General features: G+C 36.1%; 2 protein-coding genes across 4 annotated transcripts in view; one reads left to right on the forward strand and one right to left on the reverse strand.

Annotated features, from left to right (window-relative positions):
• Window positions 1-533: 533 nt before the first annotated feature.
• Window positions 534-23,923, reverse strand: part of NMBR (neuromedin B receptor) — a 72,762-nt gene continuing 49,372 nt past the window's right edge. For 2 of the 3 annotated variants that reach the window (XM_016956393.4, XM_016956394.4), the window contains 2 exons: window positions 4,612-4,960; window positions 534-2,106 (listed from right to left, as the gene is read on the reverse strand). In XM_016956393.4, coding sequence (XP_016811882.2) covers window positions 1,705-2,106; window positions 4,612-4,960 — 751 coding nt within the window. In that variant the 3' untranslated portion in view covers window positions 534-1,704. Of the gene's footprint in view, window positions 2,107-4,611; window positions 4,961-14,289; window positions 14,810-23,923 lie in introns of those variants that run through there. The other variant, XM_527520.8, reaches the window with a different exon arrangement.
• GJE1 (gap junction protein epsilon 1) overlaps window positions 14,796-23,923 on the forward strand; it is a 46,598-nt gene continuing 37,470 nt past the window's right edge. The window contains exons 1-2 of the mRNA XM_054685553.1: window positions 14,796-14,882; window positions 15,019-15,237. Coding sequence (XP_054541528.1) covers window positions 14,796-14,882; window positions 15,019-15,237 — 306 coding nt within the window. The remainder of the gene's footprint in view (window positions 14,883-15,018; window positions 15,238-23,923) is intronic.

A 23,923-nucleotide genomic window follows, 5' to 3' on the forward strand; every position in this document is an offset into this window, starting at 1 on the left:
GTTGACTGGATCTCCAAAAAGAAAAGCTCGATATTTTTAAGTTATTTAATATCTCTGAGCCTCAATTTCCTAATCTATAGAGATAATAACAGACCTTCTTCAGAGGTAAATTTACAATGAAATTAATAAAGCCTAAGTTCAGGGTTCTAACAATGTGTTCACATGATCTGTTGTTTCTGCAAAGTTTTCAAAATCGTGTACTCTTTCAAATAAAGAGGCCTTACCCACAATCGCATAACTTCATACCTTGCCAAATTAGATCCTTCTCTTGTTCACCTCAGTGATTATATTGATGATTAAATTAGATAGTAAATGTAAAGCTTTAGGACTATGCCTATAACATAGAAAATACATGATTAGTGTTCACTATTATTATTATTATCAAATATTTTAGTTTGTATTTAGTCTTCTAATTGTTATATACAATTGAATATGTTACATCTTAAACAGCATGAGTTACGGGTGTTTAAGGAAAAGCTTAGTATACTAATAGAGTCTTCTCAAATCTGGAGAAAGAAATAGTATGAAATATATTGATTTAAATGTTAGATTTATTGATACATGCTTTTAAAAATGGTAGCTTTTAAACTGTAATCAATACATTTGCATTTTCCTAAAAAAAGAAGACATTTATTCAGAGAAAACTGTGGTATCATGCAGGAAAAGCAGAAAAAAATTGCCTAAGTGTGATCCCACATACTTGTCAGTTGGGTATTGCAAGAGAGGATGAGTAAATGGTTGAACTCACTGGAATTACACAAATCTTATCACATCTATACACAATCATCCAAATATTCGAGGATTTAGCAATGTATACTAAGATGGCCATGCAAACTTGTGAGTTGTAGCTTTGCAATTTGGGACATATGATACCTATTTTACATTCATAATGTAAATCATATTCATATGATACCTATTTTACATTCATAATGTAAATTATATTCATATCATATCTATTTTATAATTCATAATATTAATTTCATTATATCTGTTAATCACATACTTAGAAGTTACAGATATGAATTATTTCTATAAATTATGATTAATCACAGAATCACAATAAATACCAATGTGATTAAGCTCCACCTTTGAATTTTTTATTATTTTCTTAAAATGAAGGACGTGTGTGTGTGTACATATATACATATACATATATATATATACACACACACACACACACACACACATGCAATAGTTGTGAATTGAATGAAATTCACCAGGACAATCTGACTTGTATTTCAAATAATAGGAGTTTGAATATTACCCTCACTGAATCATTGAGTCAATATAGAAATTTATTTCATGCTTCAAGATAAAACAAAACCTAAGACAAATATGCTAGAACTGGCTTTAGCAACAGCCTAAATACTAAAGCAATGTTAAATTATACATATTGCATTGGTTTGGGGATCATCTTAAATGTGAAATATATATAATGTACATGTGTGTACGTGTGTGTGCAAATACATATATATACATATATGTATTATATGTAGTGATTTAAAGTCTTTTCTCATATTCTAATTATTAGGAAATGAAAAGAGAAAAAATAAAGTCTAGTGTAGAGAAAAAATGTCTTGCATTTTCTGAGTCAGTCATGCAATTGCCTAATAAATTAGCTAAGCAACAGCAAGTTCTGATCTGCCGAATAGGAATTTTAACAGTTACTAAGTTCTCTCCAGGTAGTGAGTTGAATGGCCAAAATCACAGTGCCGTTTCCTGCTTCATGCTGTGCCCATTTAGTAAAACAGAATTGGTCACCATGTTCTTAGCATTGCTTTTCAGAGATGTCATACGCACCACTGAAGAGCTGAGTAGGTAGCTGGTTCCTCTCTCTTGATAGGACTTCCTCCCACAGCAGAGTTGGCTGTTGAAATGCCTCCTGAAGCTTTCACTGAGTAGGTAAAGAGCAAATGGATTGACACAAGAATTGCCAAAACTGAGAACCCGGGCAACTAAGGTGACAATCATGTGGCCTAGAGATGGATCAATCTCATTATAGTTGAAAGACCGATACATGTAAAGGATGTGGTTTGGAAACCAACAGAAGATGAAACAGCCCACAAAGACAAGCACAATTTTAGCCAGGCGTTTCCGTGTTTCCATCTGCAAATATAAGAAATTGATCCCATTGGTTAAAGTGAAAATGGAACCAGCCACATACCAACTTTATCAAGTCAGGAAAGAGCAAAATTTACAGCATGATAATACATCAAAAATACATAAATTATTTATTTTCCTCACCAAAGTGATGATGGATTTTAACGGTTTGATAAAGCTTATTTTGGTCTCTACATTATTTGCATTAATAAATATTTGACAGCTTATACAAAACTAAGTGGTAAATTACTAAATGCTGTCTTCATATTATTTATTTATTTTCTTTTCGCTTAATGTCTCATTGTGTGTAACATAAATATAAGTCATTTCTGTTTGTATTAAATCCACTAAATTAATAAACCATAGAATATATTCAAGCTTAGGTGTTTTAAAAAAATCAGGGTGATTTAAATAGGAAAAACTGATCTGATGAAGCAGGGCTTGATGTTTAAAACTACCACTCCACAGGAAAACAAAATAACAACTTGAAATTTAAACTCCTGACTTACACAAATCAAAAGCATCTGATATAACCGTGAATCCTGTAAACATTATTATATTGTCACATTCACAAATAAAAATAAATTTTCCTTCTCCATAAAATTTACATATTATGTTTACTGTTTCTAAGAGGGTATTCAAGAGTGTAATAAATAGGCAAAATTCAAATATTGGACATCAATACTTTTTAATCTAAAAACAATTTCCTAACATCAGTAGTTCAAGGGGTACCTTACATTTGTCAAATTTGTTTAAATATTTAATTAAGGCAACATGGACATGGAATACAAATTTATTGAAAGACATTGGTGGTAGGTATCATAATATTTTCTGAGTGAATACTACTGGTCGTCAACTAGAATATTCCAAAGAAGACTGGAAAGGTTTGGGATTGGAACATATCTGATGGTAGGTAGCAATAGAGTGGTAATGGAGGAAGCGAAGAAAGGTAAAACTGAAGAGGAGCCCAGGCCAGGAAGCAGAATGTGATATTCCACATGGATCCCAGTGGCATAAGTTATGCAACCCAACAATCAATCCTAAGAAAGTCAAATGTGAAATTTATCTTTCTAAGCAGTGTCATGCCTTCCAGGTGGACCATGAGTGCAAGAATGTCACAGCAGTCTATACTTGGAGATTCAAGTGCACAGGCAGGCTGTTGGCATTGAGATTATTTCTCAGCAGATGTCAAGACCCAGTTGCCCTGCCAGAGTTTATAGGTCCCAATAGGGAAATTCACAAAAACAAGGCAGGCAGGCCAAGGCCAATAAAAATTTAAAAAGTGAAGCAAGGGCTCTGTATATGAGAAAAACTCAACTTTAGAAACCAAAAGCAAATACTCAAATACCTAATTGAGATACACAGGGCTCAAATTGGGTCACAGGGCTCAAATAAAAGAACTAATTATATAAAATAGAAAGCACAGTGAGCCAATGATCTGAACACATTGCCTCACTGGTGCCAAATATTTAGAGAAAGTCTATGAATTAATCTAACAATGTCTTCAATAATTGGGTGATTTTTTAAGTCTTTAAAGCCGATGTGGATCTTTGATGTTGATGGCCACCAATTCATAAAGGTTACCTTCCATGCAAGAAACCTTTACTAGTTTCTGCTGTTGCTAACATGCCCAAGGCCCCAGCCTAATGCTCCATCTATGTTCTAGTAAATTTTAAATGATTTGCGATTCAATTTCTTTGCCTTTAATTTGGAAACAAGCATCGGTAACTACTCTGTACCTGCAAAACCCGTTAGAAGTTCTTTTCTAACTGTACACAAATGTACAACCAGAAACTATTTGTCACAAGAACACTATTTCTCTTTGTGTATTAACACAGTTGATTTTTACCTTAAATTAGTACTGCATATTCTTGAAGGAAGAAAAAGTACATAAGGTGCATGATGTAATTTTTAAATGAGCATATTATCTTTGTAGAGAAAGTTACAAATTTGAGTTGGGTCACGTACTGCTTCAGCACCAGCCCACCTTTGAATTGCACCTTTGGGTTCCTTTTCTGCTGCTCTTGCTATTCCCCTCATCTCTCATTCTGACTTCCACCCAAAACCATCCCAAGATCCCAGGCAGTGTCCTATAGTCCTTTCCTGATGCATCCTTCTTCTAGACTCCCTGCCATCCTTAGTGGGTTAATGGGAGAAGAGACAATAATCAAATTAATGTATGCTCATATGTGAAATTTTTCTGGTTTATTATGTTGTTTGTTAAATAAAAATCTGCATGTAAAACAGGCCTTTCAATACATTAATTTCTAATGGTGGAATGTCAGGCCTTATCACAGATCCAGATAAATGATAAACTGAACCTAAGCAGGCCTTTGCAGGGCTCTGATATGACCATATATTAGAGATCCCCACATATCCCTTCTAGTTAAGGCCTGTGAAGGCCCATCTCTGTTCTCATCAGTCATAGGATTAAAAGCCCACAAAATAAAACAATAATTAGCAGTTACTTGTTCTGACCACACACCACCAACCCACGCCTACTAAGCTTACCTGTTTTTTGGTATGTTCGTTGTATTCTCCAGGAAAATTGTGTGCGCTTTTAATTAAGGTCTTTGCAATATGATAATAATAAATGCTAATAATAGCAAGTGGTATGAGGAAATAGACCAAGAAAATGAGCACTGAATGAATCTTTGGATGTAATTCATCTGTTTGAGGGTATGGGATACATGCTGTGAAGCTGCTATTATCCAAGCTACTGATGCGCGCCACTTCTGAAAACACCGCTTCGGGAACTGCCAGCAACACGGAGACCACCCAGACACCCATGGCCTTCACACAGGTCCACAGCAATGCCCCTGACGTCTGCATGTCCATGGGGTTAACGATGGCTCTGTACCTGGGAAAATGATACATCTCAAGTTATTCCAGAAAGAAAGAAAGGAAAGAAAAAAGAGAAAGAAAAGAAAGAAAGAAAAAGAAAGGAAGAAAGGGAGGGAGAGAGAAAGGAAGAAAGGGAGAGAGAGAGAAAGAAAGAAAGAGAGAAAGAGAGAGAGAAACAGAGAGAGAAAGAAAGAGAGAAAGAAAGAGAGAAAGAAAGAGAGAAAGAAAGAGAGAAAGAAAAAGAAAGAAAGAAAGAAAAGAAAAGAAAGAAGAGAGGAATGGAGAGGAAACGAAAGGGAAGGAGAAAAGAAAAGGGAAGGAAGGAAGGAAAGAAGGGAGAAGAGAAAAACATTCTGCTTAGTAAGAGAGATGCCAACAATATTCTGTCTTTATAGCTCAAATTTATTTATTCCCTGGCTGCTTAAAAGTGTATGGAAGACCTAAGGTTCCTGGTGTCTCTCAGTCTACAAGTCATTCCACTACTTATTAGCACAGAAAACAAAAAGAGAGAGAAAAATATTTTAAATTGGCATTTCCTAAATCCTAGTCATTTCATTTCCAAAATCCTGGACATTAGTTTACCTCTTAAATTCTTCTAAATCTCTATATGTTACATCTATCATAATGTATTGAATACCAAGTATAAGATATTCACAAAATAATATTATTCAATTCTTCCTTGATACTTTTCCATAGCTTCTGAGCATGAGCCCCTTCACTCTTTTTCTAAGGACATTAATGAATTTTAGAAACTAATCTAGATTGGTCATACTACATTTTGACAAAATAAAATAAATAAAAGACTAATCTAGATTGGGATTTTCTCCATAATCCAATAATAAGGACTGAAAAACTTGAAAGCAGAACAATATTCTGTCTTTATAGCTCAAATTTATTTCATGTCAAGATCCCATAAAATTATTTTCTCCTCCAACCTAAAATATTAATGGCAATATACTAGCAGTGTACTAGTGATAAAGGAATCACACTCCAGGACACAGTAAACAATCCAAAACTTTCTACAGCTAACTCAAACACACATATTAAGTAAGGCAATGATGATGCAAACAATTCAAAATGGTATGTAAACCTCAAATTTTTTATATTTCTCTTTAAAGTATTTCAAGTGACAATATACCTAGCAAATAAGATGCAGTATCACAGGATTTCAGTTAGACAAATCTGAATTATTACCCCATCTCTGATATATTTTGGAAAATCACATTTATCGAGCACATCTCCACCTTCTTCTTGATTTTAATTTCTAAGATATTCTGTTAGCTTTGCTTTCCATCATTTTTTTCTGAATTTAAAATTTTCTGCTATCATCTTTTGTTTCCTATAAGTTTTTTATGTTTTCAAATTATTTCTTTTTTATAGTGTCCTATTCCTATGTTATATGTGCACATTCTTGCCATGTATCTTTTTTTTTTTTTTTTGACAGGGTCTCACTCTGTCACCCAGGCTGGAGTGCAGTTGCCTGATCACAGCTCACTGCAATCTCCACCTCCCAGGTTCAAGCAATCCTCCCACCTTAGCCTCCCAAGTAGCTAGGACTACAGGTGTATGCCACCAAGCCTAGCTAATTTTTGTATTTTTGTAGAGAGGAGGTTTTGCCATGCTGCTCAGGCTGGTCTCATACTCCTCCTGGGCTCAAGTGATCTGCCGACCTCAGCCTCCCAAAGTGCTGGGGTTATAGGTATGAGGTACTGCAGCCAGCTCTTGCTATGTATCTATAAAACTAATACAAAAATAAAAATTTAATCTCTTTCCAGGTTGTTTGGTCTCTTTGTGCTGTAATCTCTCCCAATAAATTTGCATAATTATTGACTGACAATTCATATTTAAGAGCAAAGTACCAAAAAGTTGACTGTAATTTTTTTTCTGTGGAAGAAGACAAGGAAAGGGCAGAGAGGTTATCACTACAAAAAGATCAAGCCTTCTTTTTAGATTATCAAAAACCACAAAGGGTATTCTGAACTTTCCTCCACGCATTTAAAAAGGAGAAGAAAATGTCACTTCTCTACCTCATATCTAAGCACATATACTATTGTAGAAGTACTGTTGTAGTTTACTTGGGCTGCTATAATAAAGTACCATATACTGGGCAGCTTATAAACAACAGAAATTTGTCACAATTCTGAAGACTAGGAAATCTAAGATAAAGACATTGAGAGATTCAGTGTCTGGTGAGAGTCCCCCTTTTTTACATAGATAGATCTTCTTGCTGTTTATTCAAATGGTGGAAGGGTCAAGGGTCTCTTTGGAATCTTTTATAAGGGTATGAATCCCATTCATGTGGGCCCCACTCTCATGACCTAATCACCTCCCAAAGGCCCACCTCTTAATGCCATCATCTTGGGGAGTAGGATTTCAACATATGAATTTTGGCCAACATAAACATTATATCATAGCATGCATTATAACTATAAAAGATATAGAGAAACTTTAAATAGAAATTAAAATAAAAAGTCTCTCATTTTGATAAGATTGCTAGAAACAGATACAGAAATCTCGGTTTACAGAAAGCAAGAAACCTAGCAGAAATGTTGGCCTTTCCAGCAAGGAGGATTATGAGCCACCTCCTGCAAGAAAAGATAGACCCCAATGATATTCTCTGAATGATACACATTTGAATAAAAGGGGAGAATTGAAAATCCTACAAAAACAGAAGTATAGTTGAAAATACAGATTACTGAAGTGTTATTAGTACTGAGACATAGCTTACAATTGTCGAAGAAAAATGTTGTATACCAACTGTGTGTATCTTTGAAAGGATAAAAAGCAAAAAATAAAATGAGATAGTGCAAATTAATGTGGGCATGTTTTATTATGCTTCCTTCAAATATTTATAGACATGTGGGGAAAAGTATCTCTTAGTATAAAAAGTGTTTCACTGTGTATATTAGCATGGCAGGTATGTGTAAAAAGGTATATTTTCCCTTATAAATGGTCTCAGGAGGATATCCCTAACTGAAAACTAAATACTAGAGAATGTTGATCAAAAGGCATATAAAGAGAAAAATAATCACTATTCATGTATTAAACCTCAATAAATAAATAGATTTCTTCATCAATTCTTATTTTGGATCTCGCTTGTAACATCTGTGTAGTTTAAATTTTAATGTAAAGAGATAATTAAGTTTAATCATAAAACAAAATACATAATAAAAATGGGATATTTTTTACCTCTTACAGAGTCATCATAGCATCTCAAAAATCTCCATCTACACTAATCTTTCTAATGACACTACCCAAAATTTCTTTCTTTCTTTTTTTCTTATTAAACTTTCATTTTTCAGGCAAAGAATAGGTCCACAAAAAGTCTGAGTGTGAACCGCATGATAAGAGAAAGGTCTTGCTCACTGTTATATCTCTAATACATAACACAATGCCTGGCCTGGCCAGTAGAGTCTATAGGGTCTCAATAAATGGTTGAAACTATAGCCTGAGCAACAAGGAGATCCTTATTAGGAGCAATTGTGGTAAAGTGGGTGGGAGTTGTTGGGTATTATCTTGAAGTGGGAATGGTGATGACAAACGGAGACTGAGTCTAATCTAATGATGCCTAAGACGCATCAATATTCAGAAACACAGAGAGAAGTAAAAAAAAGAGAGAATATGATTAGGCTTCTCTGTAGAGTTACTAATGCAGAATCCCTAGAATGTGAAATGTGGGATTCTGCATATTACTAACATTTCCAGGTGATTCTGATGATAAGCCGGGTTTAGAAACCATGTTTTAAGAGAGTTGTGTGCAGCAGTGAGCATCTTTGCCACAGGCTTCCTGCAAGGTGCAGTGCAATGGGTGCACATTCAGCAACAGAATGGATAGTATCCAGAATCCAGCAGAAATTCAGCATTTGAAGAATCAGATGCCTGCTCTTTAATTATGATATGTCACATCATGAGGAAGACATCATTCTTCTTTTGCAAATAAGGAAAGCACCACCTTATGGCCATGAGTTTTGTGCTGTTTTATCCTTTTTCTCCAAGAAAAACATTTGGATGTAACGGATACATGGTTAGCAGCACCCAGGAACCATAAACCCAAGCCTGATGCAATCCCTCCTTATTTATAGTGTGTCCCAAAAGTTTCAGATCAAGGTAGATGAATAATCTTCAAAAGCTACAAGCAACATATAAATTATGGCAATATTATGAATCTTGTGAGAATTATACAGTGCCTTTCTAATTCAATGTGTGAAATTACTTCTAAGTATAAAAGAAAGAGATAAACTAGAAGTGTTCAAGATCAGTGAATAAAAGATATCTAATTTATTGGAGTCAAATAACATTTATTTAACAATAAGCCCCATAAATTCAAATTAAAAACTAATAAATTACGTGCAGAAACTACAATTGATTCTGTTTCTATGGTTATATAAAAATAACAGAGAATTGGTTATGGAAAGCAAATTTTTCTTTTTGAAAAGGCTACGAGAAAGCTCTCAGAAAAACCTATGACTCACATTTTGTGAAAGTATGGGTCATTTTATATTTTCCAACTTTTCTTTTCCCTGCCCTTGGTTTCCTCCCTTTTTAGTCCTGTGGTGTGTTGTTTGTATCCTTATTTTTAAGCTGCCTTACATTCTCCTGTCGCAGGTCTGATATGGTTTGGCTCTGCATCCCCAACAAAATCTCATGTAGAATTGTAATCCCCAGTGGTTGAGAGAGGGACCTGATGGGAGGTGACTGGATCATGGGGGCAAATTTCCCCTTCCTGTTCTCATGGTAGTGAGTGAGTTCTCATGAGATCTGGTTGTTTGAAAGCGTGTAGCACTTCCCCCTTAGCTCTCTCTCTCCTGCCACCATGTGAAGACATGCTTGCTTCCCCTTCACCCTTCTGCCATGTTTCTAAGTCTCCTGAGGCCTCCCCAGCCATGCCTCCTGTACAGCCTGTGGAACTGTGAGTCAATTAAACCTCTTTTCTTTATAAGTTACCAAATTTCAGGTAGTTCTTTATAGCAGTGTGAGTAATACAAAGCTGAACAAAAATAAGTTGAACATAAATAAGTCATCACTCTAGCATTATAGGGTGAGTGTGGACTATTGTTCTAAAGAGAAGCACACTCTTGGTGCCAATCTCACTACCAATTAAGAGACTGAGAGGCAAGGGCTATGGAGCAAAAAAGAAAGCATCATCTCCAGTCAGGGGCAGCTGGCTAACATGAACCTGAGCTTCAGTCAGGAGTTTTGATGAGAAAACAGCAAACAGTTAACAGCACTCCCTCCCACCACTGAACAAAGACTGATGGAAAAGTCCTATGAAGCCTAGGGAGTGTTAGACCCAGGGCCTGTATCCAATCTATTTCAGTATCTTAACAAATAATTACACTCAATAAAATATCTGTTTGCATTGATATAATATACAAATAATATTAATGATTCAAGACTTTGTCTACTGACCTAGTTATGGAATGAAATCTGATTATCCTAACCAGCACTCAAAAACTTGGATTTTGTATTAATAACTATTAATGCATTAGAAACTTAATCAGATTTGGTACAACATTATTTTTGCATTTAATCCAACATTGGCTATTTGGTATCAGAAGAAAGTATCACCCAATACATTAAACTAATATTAGTTTATTTTTATGGTTTTTATAGTTTTATTTTTTAAATTTAATTTATAAATGCGTTTTGGTTAACAGTTATATAAGAAGCCACAATAAAGAATTGATATCTAGTTTTATATTTGTTAATACATGAAATTATGAAGTTTACAGTTTAGCACTAGGAATCTGTGAGAATTTTTCCTATGAAAGAAAAAGGAAAACTCCATTCCTAAGAGTTATTTGCATTTTAATAATGTGCCATCAGAGGCCAAAAGATCTTCAAGAATCAAAGAAATAACATTCCAAATTTGGAAATGCAGCTACTCATATACAGAGAAGGAGATAACTATAACTCCAACCAGGAGCAAAATATGGCTTATGGGGCACCACCAACCTGATGTCACAGCACACACGTCCCAATACTCCACGGGGGGAGGTGAAAATATGTGTGTGTTTGTGTGTATGTGTATATGTATAAAAGTGTTAGAAACATGAAAGAATATAGAAATACTTTTAATCAACTACTTTATGTAAGCAAGCAAGCAATATACATTTTCAAAATTGTAACAAAAATGTCTATCAAGATAACAGTTAAAAAAATAATAAAAAATTAAGACTACCACTATCACCACTTCATACCATGCACTGTCTCTCCTCCAGCCATACTGGTTATGATGATGTGCCTCTGAGGCATGACTGCAGTGGGCACAAAAGCTGTTGCCTAGGGATGTGTCTGCTGAAACTCCTCGGAAGAGTTTGGAAAGTTGAGGATTAATAATCACAGACACCAGCTAGGAGCAGTGGCTCACACTTGTAATCCCAACACTTTGAGAAGCTGAGGTGGGCAGATCGCTTGAGGTCAGCAGTTCGAGACCAGCCTGGCCAACATGGTGAAACCCTGTCTCTACTAAAAATACAAAAATTAGCCAGGCATAGTGGCCTGTGCCTGTAATCTCAGCTACTCAGGAGGCTGAGGCAGGAGATTTGCTTGAACCTGGGAGGCAGAGGTTGCAGTGAGCCGAGATCGCACCCCTACACTCCAGCCTGAGTGACAGAGCAAGATTCTGTCTCAAAAAAATAAAATATAATAATAATCGCAGATACCAGTGTCATCTGACCACCCTTTGGCCATATCAGACAAGGTGTTTTAGGCCTCAAGGTGGATTCAAAATATTTGTGTTTTTCATTTTAGTCTCTGCAATCTAATGATGCTGACATCAATGAAGTGTAGAATATGAGTCTCCACTTCACATTGGAATATGCTTTCTGAAATCTAATTATCTTCCTGGGTTTTTTTCTATGTACTGTGATCTCTATAGGCAAAGAGATCTTAGGCAAAGATCTTGTTAGGCAAAGACACTTAGGCCATCTGTGAAGACAGGATATATGATACAAATAATTGAATTTGTTGTTTAAAGACTCTAATAACATAATTTTTATTTGTTTATTATAGTTTTTATTGCTGCAACTACTACTTAATTTTGAATTCAAGGTGCTTCTTTTATTTTGCAGTTACATTTTATGATGTTTTTTCACTGTAATAAATCTAATGAATCAGCTCCTGTACTCTTTTTTTTTTTTTTTAATGCTTGGGTGTTTTGTTTTAAACTCAGCTTTTAAGTCTGCTGGTAAATAAAAAATACTATTAGTAATTTCTTATACCAAGAATTGTAATAATGTGGATTAATGGTGAAGAGTTCAGACTTTAAATGGCGTTCAAACATGTTGGCACCATCAGTGGCTAGCTGTGAGATCATAAAAATGTTGCTGAATTTCTAATCTGTTTTCTTAGCTTTTAAGTTTTTAATTTAAATAAAATAATGCCTATCTAACAGCATTGTGAGGGTTGAAAAATTACACAAAAAAAGTTAGCACTGTGCTAAGCGCAATTAATCCTACAATTGATTCCACATCCACAAGAAATCATAGCTTTTGGTGAGATATAGTAAGAAGTCATCAAGTACTAGTCAACTATTGATTGCTATGCTCTAGAAGAAAAATAGAAGTGTAGACAATATATAACAAACCATTTCCAACCCATTTTAAGTGAATCATGGAATATATTGCATAACTTCATCAACAGTTACTCAGGTTTCCTAGTTTATATTTCCTAAACACACACTGGTAGACAAGGGTAGCCTACGGACCAAGTAGAAGAGGCATCTCACCTTTCCTTATTGTTATTACTAAAGTATTCATCCTGTATTCACAGAATATATGATGCACAAATGAAACAGAGAAAGTCAGTAAATATATAAGGATTATTATTTTCTCTGATCTAGGCCAGGGCAAATTTACCTGTGTAAATGGTCATGTGTCGCCATGACAATAGATTGTAAAAACTGGTGTGAAATAAACTCCAACCCTGGGTCTTGCTACCAATACCATGTCTTTAGAATAAAAGCACAATGATAGTAATTTAAACTACTGTGGTTGCTAATCATTAAGTTTTATTCTAATCACTAAGTAGGTTTTTTAAACTTTCTAGGTAAAATAAGATTGCATAAAGAGGGGCAGCTAAACTAGTCATATTTTTGCTTTGAAATTCAGAGAAAGTATTTTAAAAGATAATAGAAATGCTGCCACATAAACAAAATTAGGTACATAATTTATACAAAAGGCACCTAAGTTTCCAGGAGTGTGGTTTTTAAGAAAGTGAATCATTCTCAGTTTCTCAAGTCTCTGTTGAATGCTGTGTTTCCCTCAGTCAGGATTAACTCTTCAATGCCAAAGTAGTATTCCAGTATTCTTGCAAATACCAGGAAATTCAGATACAGACTTATTTTTCATTAGCAATTGAATATGTAAATTAAAGAGGAGAGGGCATACCACCTTAATTATCCAAGTTAATTGTTTATCTAAATAGCTTAAGTCAGTCCTCCATTCCCACCAAGGGAATTAAACCACAGCTCCATGAAAAGGTACCTAATTTTGCATTTTCCCCCACCCCTATCCAAACATTCCCTTCTGCTTAAATGGACCCTGAGTCAGGAGACTTGGATTTTCCTCCCTGGTCTTCCGCTAGAAATTACATTCCCTGGGCCTCAATATGCACATCTGAAAAATGACAGAGTTGAACTAGTTGATGTGCAAAATAGAATAATGGACACTTCACACCCTTAACATATGTCAAAAGCAGATTTAATATCAAAGATGTATTTTGGGTACCTATCTGTGGAAAAAAAAAAGTCTCTTAGCTTCAGGTATTAAACAAGAAGAATGTGAAAAGTCATCTGCCCAAAGAACATTTATTAATCTAATTGGTTTTACTTCTAAGAAATAGTAAAATTCAGTTAATAAATTTAAGTAAGTTCTCCTCTTACTTGAAAGAAATAAAAATTAAATATTTGCCTAATATTAAGCAGACATTCTTACCTATTAGATTCTTACTCTACTGCATAAAGGAAAGTACACTTATAAGATTTTAAGCACACACAGAAAGCTTCAACAAGATACTCGCTCTTTTGCATATTTATTCTATAGCTTTTCTATGAAATAATATTCCCTAAGTGTCGGAGGTGGGACTAGGAGATGCAATTTTAAATGCAATTTTAATTGTTTTTTTAAAACATAGTAATTTTCTTATATTTTTCCAAGCCTCACATGTCAGTCCGTTTTAACTCTGTTTACTCTACTTCCCAGGTACACACTCTCTCCCTCTCTTCCTCTCCACACCCAACCTTTCCTTGCGTCCTTCTGCCAGTAGGTGCACTCCGGGTGAGTCTTCTCTACTCGCCCCTCTCCACGACTTTTCCAAGCCACCCACAGCTACCTGTGCTCTTACCTGTCGGCGCTGAGGGCAGTGAGAGTGAACACGGAAACCCCCACGGAAGTGAGCTGGATGACAGGGATCAGTTTGCAGCCCACCTTGCCAAACATCCACTCGTCGAAGAAGTAGCGCGAGGCGTCCACCGGGACGCAGGTGAGCAGCAGCAGCAAGTCCCCGGCCGCCAGGTTAGAGATGAAGATGTTGGGGACGCTCCTCATGGCGCTGTTGGTGATGAAGATCTTCACCAGTATGATGTTGCCCAGCAAGCCCACGGTGATGATGAGCAGGTAGAGGGACGGGATCACACAGCGGATCACCAACTCCGCGGTGGTCCCGTCCGAGGCCGGCAGGAAATCCCTTTCCCACCCCTCGGGAACGGAACCGCTCTCATTCGCGCCGGTGGTCACCGAGAGGTTGGAAAGAGACTTAGAGGGCATGATCTCCTTTCCAGCAGAGTCCGCTGGAGTTTTCACGCGCTCCGGTGCCCTGAGGACTGAACGCCCACGATTTAGGTTTAATCGATGTCCCTCCCTCTCGCCCCTGCAAGTTTACTGTCCGCGGGGCGCGCCTCACAGCGCCACGTCCCTGAGTTCAGGACCTGGGGAGGGGTCTGTCCACACACTCGGGCGCTCCGCTTCTAGAGGGGGGAAATGGCTCCGGCTAACTCTGAATTTAAATAAAAAAAAAAGCAAAGCGGTTGCGTCTTTGTTCCGTATTCAGTGGTTTGTTCTCGCGGTTATCTAGCGGAAAACAGCCTTTCAAGAACAAGGAGCTGTCCCTTGGGGATCAGTAGAAGCACCTGCCGGACTGTTCGCCCAGAGAAGCAGAAGTCATCCTGGCGCTGTCCAGCGGGCCGCGGCTGAAATCCCGGGAACTAGCGCGGGGCCACCTGCAACCTGCTTTTCCCACAGCTTTGCTCTTGTTTGTGAAGTTCCTGTTGTATTGTGTGGAACTGGAGGGGAGGTCAGTCCTCCATGCATGTGTGTGTGCCCCTATATACATCCATCCTTATCCGCCTCCAAGCAGGAGGAGCCCCAGGCAAGAACTTTGGAATCTCTGAGGATTAAAGGGCTGAGTTGGCAAGTCCCTAATGCTGAAACACAGAATTTAGGGGGAAAAAATGAGTGCCAAAGAATGAAGCTCATAAATGAAATCCTCTCGCTACTCTTCTTCTGATCATCTACTGTTCTTACCTTAAATGTGAAAATTATTTCCTATAGTTGGCATATTATTTTTAAATTTATATTTTATTGAATTATAACGTGTATAACGTACACATTTCTTAATCGTTCTGCTTAATCTAACCATCATTCAGAGCCCACAATCTAGCCACCATCTCCCAAAATAACCACCATTTGGCTTGTTATTGAATAAGTGTGCCTCCTATTGAGCATCGTATAAATGGAATCATTCAGCATACACTCTTGTGTCTAGGTTCTTTCACTCGACACCATATCTGTGAGATCCACTCATGTTTTTTCTCAGGTGGCATTTTTCATTACTGTATACTACATCATTTTATAAATATACCACAGTTTGTTTATCCATTCTATATTGATTAACATTTGGGTTCCTTACAATTTTAGTCAACCTGAGTAACGTTTCTATGAACATTCTTTTACATGTGTTCAGGTGCACATTTGAATAAATCCCAGGTGTGGATTTGCCAGGTCATAGTACTTGAGTATGTTCAGCTTTACTGGAAACTGACAATTTTTCAAAATAAATTACTAACTTATTTTTTCTTTTGGAACCTGGCTTGACAATTTTATTTGTTAATTCTATCTATTAAGGCAGAGTATATGTATGCTTATGATTGAGTAATGCCACTCGTAGATATATATTCAATAAACATCTGATATGCTGTTTTAAATAGGTTGTCCCTAAGAACAAAACAGTTTCCCAAATCACCACCATCTGAGTCTAATGTAAACTGATCAGAAATGGTGGCTCAGTTCTGGAGTTAGCTAAATAACACTCTTCATTAGGGAAAACATTTGACTAGTTCTTTGTTATTAAAGGATAAAATTGAACAATTGAATAATAACAATGTAACTAGCCAAGGACTACCTATGATGATCTAGCCATAAACTGATAAGATGTGTATATATGCAATGTCATTTATAAATTAAGCAACTTTTCCAGATATTGCCCACCAAGAGCACTGTCACATCAAAATTGAATTAGACAAGGTAAACATTTGCATTGTAATCAATTTTAAGTTTTATGTTTTCTAACTCAAAAGTCCTTATTGTACTCTTCTGGAATTTCACTACTTAAAATAATTCATTATAAAATTAAGATTAGTTAAATAGAATATTTATATATAAATATATTTGAATATATACATATTCTATTTATATTTATAAAAATTATACACATATATAGAGGGAGAGGGAGCAAGAGAAAGAGGAAAAGAGAGCAAGGAAATTAATATTACATGTAAGTTGAGAAATGTCTCTAGGAATTTTATCTCCAAAGTTATTTGTTTTCTTTTTAACATCCAATATTACTCTACAGAATAAATTACTAAAGCAATCTTCTAATTATGAAGTGTCTAAAATTCAAACTGCAACTATGCCATTTTAACATATTTTATATAAAAATATATTGAAATCGAAATTACTGTATGAATTTTTATATTCTCCCCATTGTGTCTGTGTGTTCCTAATCATTTAGAAGAGAAAAAAATGTTTAGTCTAAAAACTGGATTAATAAATATCCAATTGACAGGCATTGTAGAAACAAGCCATCTGGATTGAATTTTCTTCATTTTAAGTAAATTTATATGTATTTACTTAAAGATTTGTGTTCATTGTAGTGAAGAATATAATGAATATTTTAATAATTTTTTTGGTATTTTATTAAAATGTTATAAAGTTATTATAATGTGTTATTTAGATTCATCACAAAATTATATATAAGAACACAGTATTGTCTCATATTAATAGAATGCACACACATCAAAGGTAAACATCTACTGGAATGAAACACTATTTGTTTATTTATGTTTTGAGACAGGGTCTTGCTCTGTCACTCAGGCATATGCAGTGGCATGAAGATGGCTCACTATAGCCTCAACCTCCTTCATTCAAACAATTCTCCTGCCTCACCTTCCCCATGTAGCTGGGACTGCAAGTGTGCCCCACCATGCCTGGCTAACTTTTTAAATTTTTTGTAGACATGGGGTCTCACTTTGTTGCCCCGGCTGGTCTCAAATTCTTGGGCTCAAGCAATCCTCTTGCCTCAGCCTCCCAAATGTCTATAATTATAGGCATGAGCCATAGCACCCAGCCATACAAACATTTTTATTGTATTCAATATGTCATATACCATATTAGGTTTCTTAGACTCATATACTTAATGTTTATCAATATTCCTGGATAAAAATACTTGAGTCTTAACATGATTCACAGAGACAAGATAAATTGTCTAATTTGAAAGAGACCTCATGAAACTGCATTTTGAAATTTATTGTATTTGAAATCAGGGTCTGTTATGTCTCTTTGTTTCTGGAGAAAGCAATTGTGTCAAAAAAAATGTGATTTCTATATAAATGAAGTATACATTTTTAATCCTGAGTATTTGATGTTTATAAATACACATTGTATATTTTATTGCCCTAGTACAGGAACTGTTCAGAACCATATTGATGCTGTTTCAAATTCCTTGACATGAGTATTATTGTTGTAAGTGAATATGAAGAATTTGAAATTTAAACCAATTTTGTAATCCTCGTCTGCTTCAATGTATCTATCCTTCAGTGTATTATGAAAAAATATAAAATACTATACTTATGGAGACATTTTATAGGTTTTTCTTAAGATCATGACAAAGGCAAGTATACCCGCTATTATCATTGTTATTTAACACACTGGAGGAGATTCCAAGCAATGCTATTGCAACAGAAATGGAAATGAAAAGCATAAAATTTGAGAGAAAGGAGATACTAATACAAATATATAATATTAAAATTAAAATGGAACTGGCAAAAGAACAGAAAAAAACATTAATGGAAGAGAATACAAAGTTCAAAGTCAGTTGCTTGTAGATAAGGAAACAACACTCAAATGTGTATTGCAACAAATAAACACTTAGTAGATAATACTGGGAAAACTGTTTCACAGGCAAGAAGAATAAAACAGAGTCTCTATGTAATACTATATGTAGTATTATAATTCTAGTGCATTAAAGGTCACAGTATGAAAAAGTAATTTGGGGAAGATAATAGAAGAAAATCTTAAAGAATATATATGAGACCACGGGGGTGGGAAGTGATTCCTACTTCAAGTCAAGATGGAGTAACAGAGAATACACTGAAAACATAAAAACCAGACAAAACATATTAAACAGTAGTTTTTAGACATTGGCAGCACAAAACAGTGATCCCTAAGACAGGTTTAACAGATGAGATGAGCTCTACCATTGCTCTATCTTACTGCCTAGAGAAAGAGTTTTCAGCCCATGCACAAGGATAAGGAATCCACAGTGAGCCTGGAAGTCTCTCTTACTTGAGAAGATGGAATTGGAATCAGCAGAACAGAGAAAAGTGAGTCATACAGAGAAAGAACTCTGGAGATTCACAGAATTTCCCCTTGGGTTTTCAGCTAAATACGTGTTTCTATCTGCATGTGGGAAAATTAACCAATTCTCAGGAAAACACTTACCCAAAAAGGGTGAATTAGTGATTTAAAGAAGCCAAGTTCCTACCAGCCACAGTATAACAACCTTGTAAACACATTGTTTTAGGTACATTACTTAGAAGTGTATTGTGTTTGTAGTTAGGAAAAATTAACCATAGACCAAAGGCTTCTCTGGTCTTGCCCTCAAAGCTTAAAAGCAAGGATTAAAATGGTAAAACTAGTTCTAAGAAACCTGATGGTATCTTAGAAAAAAACTTAAGAATTTTTTTCTTTTTTTTTTTAATTATACTTTAAGTTTTAGGGTACATGTGCACAACGCGCAGGTTTGTTACAAATGTATACATGTGCCATGTTGGTGTGCTGCACACATTAACTCATCATTTAGCATTAGGTATATCTCCTAATGCTATCCTTCCCCCCTCCCCCCACCCCACAACAGTCCCTGGTGTGTGATGTTCCCCTTCCTGTGTCCATGTGTTCTCATTGTTCAATTCCCACCTATGAGTGAGAACATGCAGTGTTTGATTTTTTGTCCTTGCGATAGTTTGCTGAGAATGATGGTTTCCAGCTTCATCCATGTCCCTACAAAGGACAGGAACTCATCATTTTTTATGGCTGCATAGTATTCCATGGTGTATATGTGCCACATTTTCTTAATCCAGTCTATCATTGTTGGACATTTGGGTTGGTTGCAAGTCTTTGCCATTGTGAATAGTTCCACAATAAACATACGTGTGCATGTGTTTTTATAGCAGCATGATTTATAATCCTTTGGGTATATACCCAGTAATGGGATGGCTGGGTCAAATGGTAATTCTAGTTCTAGATCCCTGAGGAATCGCCACACTGACTTCCATAATGGTTGAACTAGTTTACAGTCCCACCAACAGTGTAAAAGTGTTCCTATTTCTCCACATCCTCTCCGACACCTGTTGTTTCCTGACTTTTTAATGATTGCCATTCTAACTGGTGTGAGATGGTATCTCATTGTGGTTTTGATTTGCATTTCTCTGATGGCCAGTGATGGTGAGCATTTTTTCATGTCTCTTTTGGCTGCATAAATGTCTTCTTTTCAGCAATGTCTGTTCATATCCTTCGCCGACTTTTTGATGGGGTTGTTTTTTTTCTTGTAAATTTGTTTGAGTTCATTGTAGATTCTGGATATTTGCCCTTTGTCAGGTGAGTAGATTGCAAAAACTTTCTCCCATTCTGTAGGTTGCCTGTTCACTCTGATGGTAGTTTCTTTTGCTGTGCAGAAGCTCTTTAGTTTAATTAGATCCCATTTGTCAATTTTGGCTTTTGTTGCCATTGCTTTTGGTGTTTTAGACATGAAGTCCTTGCCCATGCCTATGTCCTGAATGGTATTGCCTAGGTTTTCTTCTAGGGTTTTTATTGTTTTAGGTCTAACATTTAAGTCTTTAATCCATCTGGAATTAATTTTTGTATAAGTTGTAAGGAAGGGATCCAGTTTCAGCTTTCTACATATGGCTGACCAGTTTTCCCAGCACCATTTATTAAATAGGGAATCCTTTCCCCATTTCTTGTTTTTGTCAGGTTTGTCAAAGATCAGATAGTTATAGATATGTGGCATTATTTCTGAAGGCTCTGTACTGTTCCATTGGTCTATATATCTGTTTTGGTACCAGTACCATGCTGTTTTGGTTACTGTAGCCTTGCAGTATAGTTTGAAGTCAGGTAAGGTGATGCCTCCAGCTTTGTTCTTTTGGCTTAGGATTGACTTGGCAATGCGGGCTCTTTTTTGGTTCCATATGAACTTTAAAGGAGTTTTTTTCCAATTCTTTGAAGAAAGTCATTGGTAGCTTGATGGGGATGGCATTGAATCTATAAATTACCTTGGGCAGTATGGCCATTTCCACGATATTGATTCTTCCTACCCATGAGCATGGAATGTTCTTCCATTTCTTTGTATCCTCTTTTATTTCATTGAGCAGTGGTTTGTAGTTCTCCTTGAAGAGGTCCTTCACGTCCCTTGTAAGCTGGATTCCTAGGTATTTTATTCTCTTTGAAGCAATTGTGAATGGGAATTCACTCATGATTTGGTTCTCTGTTTGTCTGTTATTGGTGTATAAGAATGCTTGTGATTTTTGCACATTGATTTTGTATCCTGAGACTTTGCTGAAGTTGCCTATCCGCTTAAGGAGATTTTGGGCTGAGACAATGGGGTTTTCTAGATATACAATCATGTCATCTGCAAACAGGGACAATTTGACTTCCTCTTTTCTTAATTGAATACCCTTTATTTCCTTCTCCTGCCTGATTGCCCTGGCCAGAACTTCCAACACTATGTTGAATAGGAGTGGTGAGAGAGGGCATCCCTGTCTTGTGCCAGTTTTTAAAGGGAATGCTTCCGGTTTTTGCCCATTCAGTATGATATTGGCTGTGGGTTTGTCATAGATAGCTCTGATTATTTGGAGATACGTCCCATCAATACCTAATTTATTGAGAGATTTTAGCATGAAGTGTTGTTGAATTTTGTCCAAGGCCTTTTCTGCATCTATTGAGATAATCATGTGGTTTTTGTCATTGGTTCTGTTTATATATTGGATTATGTTTATTGATTTGCATATGTTGAACCAGCCTTGCATCCCAGGGATGAAGCCCACTTGATCATGGTGGATAAGCTTTTTGATGTGCTGCTGGATTCAGTTTGCTAGTATTTCATTGAGGATTTTTGCATTGATGTTCCTCAGGGATATTGGTCTAAAATTCTCTTTTTTCTTGTGTCTCTGCCAGGCTTTGGTATCAGGATGATGCTGGCCTCATAAAATGAGTTAGGGAGGATTCCCTCTTTTTCTATTGATTGGAATAGTTTCAGAAGGGATGGTACCAGTTCCTCCTTGTACCTCTGGTAGAATTCGGCTGTGAATCCATCTGGTCCTGGACTCTTTTTGGTTGGTAAGCTATTGATTATTGCCTCAATTTCAGAGCCTGTTATTGGTCTATTCAGAGATCCAACTTCTTCCTGGTTTAGTCTTGGGAGGGTGTATGTGTCAAGGAATTTATCCATTTCTTCTAGATTTTCTAGTTTATTTGCATAGAGGTGTTTACAGTATTCTCTGATGGTAGTTTGTATTTCTGTGGGGTTGGTGGTGATATCCCCTTTATCATTTTTTATTGCATCTATTTGATTCTTCTCTCTTTTCTTCTTTATTAGTCTTGCTAGCAGTCTATCAATTTTGTTGATCTTTTCAAAAAACCAGCTCCTGGATTCACTGATTTTTTGAAGGGTTTTTTGTGTCTTTATTTCCTTCAGTTCTGCTCTGATCTTAGTTATTTCTTGCCTTCTGCTAGCTTTTGAATGTGTTTGCTCTTGCTTCTCTAGTTCTTTTAATTGTGATGTTAGGGTGTCAATTTTAGATCTTTCCTGCTTTCTCTTGTGGGCATTTACTGCTATAAATTTCCTGCTACACACTGCTTTAAATGTGTCCCAGAGATTCTGGTATGCTGTGTCTTTGTTCTCATTGGTTTCAAAGAACATCTTTATTTCTGCCTTCATTTCGTTATGTACCCAGTAGTCATTCAGGAGCAGGTTGTTCAGTTTCCATGTAGTTGTTCAGTTTCCATGTAGTTGAGTGGTTTTGAGTGAGTTTCTTAATCCTGAGTTCTAGTTTGATTGCACTGTGGTCTGAGAGACAGTTTGTTATAATTTCTGTTCTTTTACATTTGCTGAGGAGGGCTTTACTTCCAACTATGTGGTCAATTTTGGAATAGGTGTGGTGTGGTGCTGAAAAGAATGTATATTCTGTTGATTTGGGGTGGAGAGTTCTGTAGATGTCTATTAGGTCTGCTTGGTGCAGAGCCGAGTTCAATTCCTGGATATCCTTGTTGACTTTCTGTCTCGTTGATCTGTCTAATGTTGACAGTGGGGTGTTAAAGTCTCCCATTATTATTGTGTGGGAGTCTAAGTCTCTTTGTAGGCCTCTAAGGACTTGCTTTATGAATCTGGGTGCTCCTGTATTGGGTGCATATATATTTAGGATAGTTAGCTCTTCTTGCTGAATTGATCCCTTTACCATTATGTAATGGCCTTCTTTGTCTCTATTGATCTTTGTTGGTTTAAAGTCTGTTTTATCAGAGACTAGGATTGCAACCCCTGCCTTTTTTTGTTTTCCATTTGCTTGGTAGATCTTCCACCATCCCTTTATTTTGAGCCTATGTGTGTCTTTGCACGTGAGATGGGTTTCCTGAATACAGCACACTGATGGGTCTTGACTCTTTATCCAATTTGCCAGTCTGTGTCTTTTAATTGGAGCATTTAGCTCATTTACATTTAAAGTTAATATTGTTATGTGTGAATTTGATCCCATCATTATGATGTTAGCTGGTGATTTTGCTCGTTAGTTGATGCAGTTTCTTCCTAGCCTCGATGGTCTTTACAATTTTGCATGTTTTTCAGTGGCTGGTACCAGTTGTTCCTTTCCATGTTTAGTGCTTCCTTCAGGAGATCTTTTAGGGTAGGCCTGGTGGTGCTTCTCTATTTATATCTGGTCTACATCTCAGTAAACGCATCATAAGTTGAAAATATCCTAAGTGGAAAATGCATTTAATACTCTAACAAATCCATCATAAATAAAGTCAAAAAATCATAAGTCAAATCATTGTAAGTGAAAATGCTCCTCGACTTAGGATGGGGCTATGTCCTGATAAACCCATTGTTAAAGTCAAAATATTGTAAGTTGCACTATTGTAAACTGGGGACTGTCTGTGATGTTTAAACTATGTAGAACCCAACAAGGTAAAATTAAAATGTCTGGCTGACATGCACTTGGAAATTACCAACCATGAAAATCAGCAAGTAATTATATCTAAAAATAAGGACAAAAATCAGTTAATTGAAACTAAACCAATAATGGCACAGATGATATATATGTAGAAAAGAACATTAAAAATGTTAACAAGGCTCTATTCCATGTGTTGAAGAAGGAAGTTGCATATTAAGGAGAGACATGAAAAACATAAAAAGACATACATTAAATTTTACAGAA

The sequence above is a fragment of the Pan troglodytes genome, chromosome 5 (assembly GCF_028858775.2).
Source record: "Pan troglodytes isolate AG18354 chromosome 5, NHGRI_mPanTro3-v2.0_pri, whole genome shotgun sequence".
Taxonomy (NCBI): Eukaryota; Metazoa; Chordata; class Mammalia; order Primates; family Hominidae; genus Pan; species Pan troglodytes.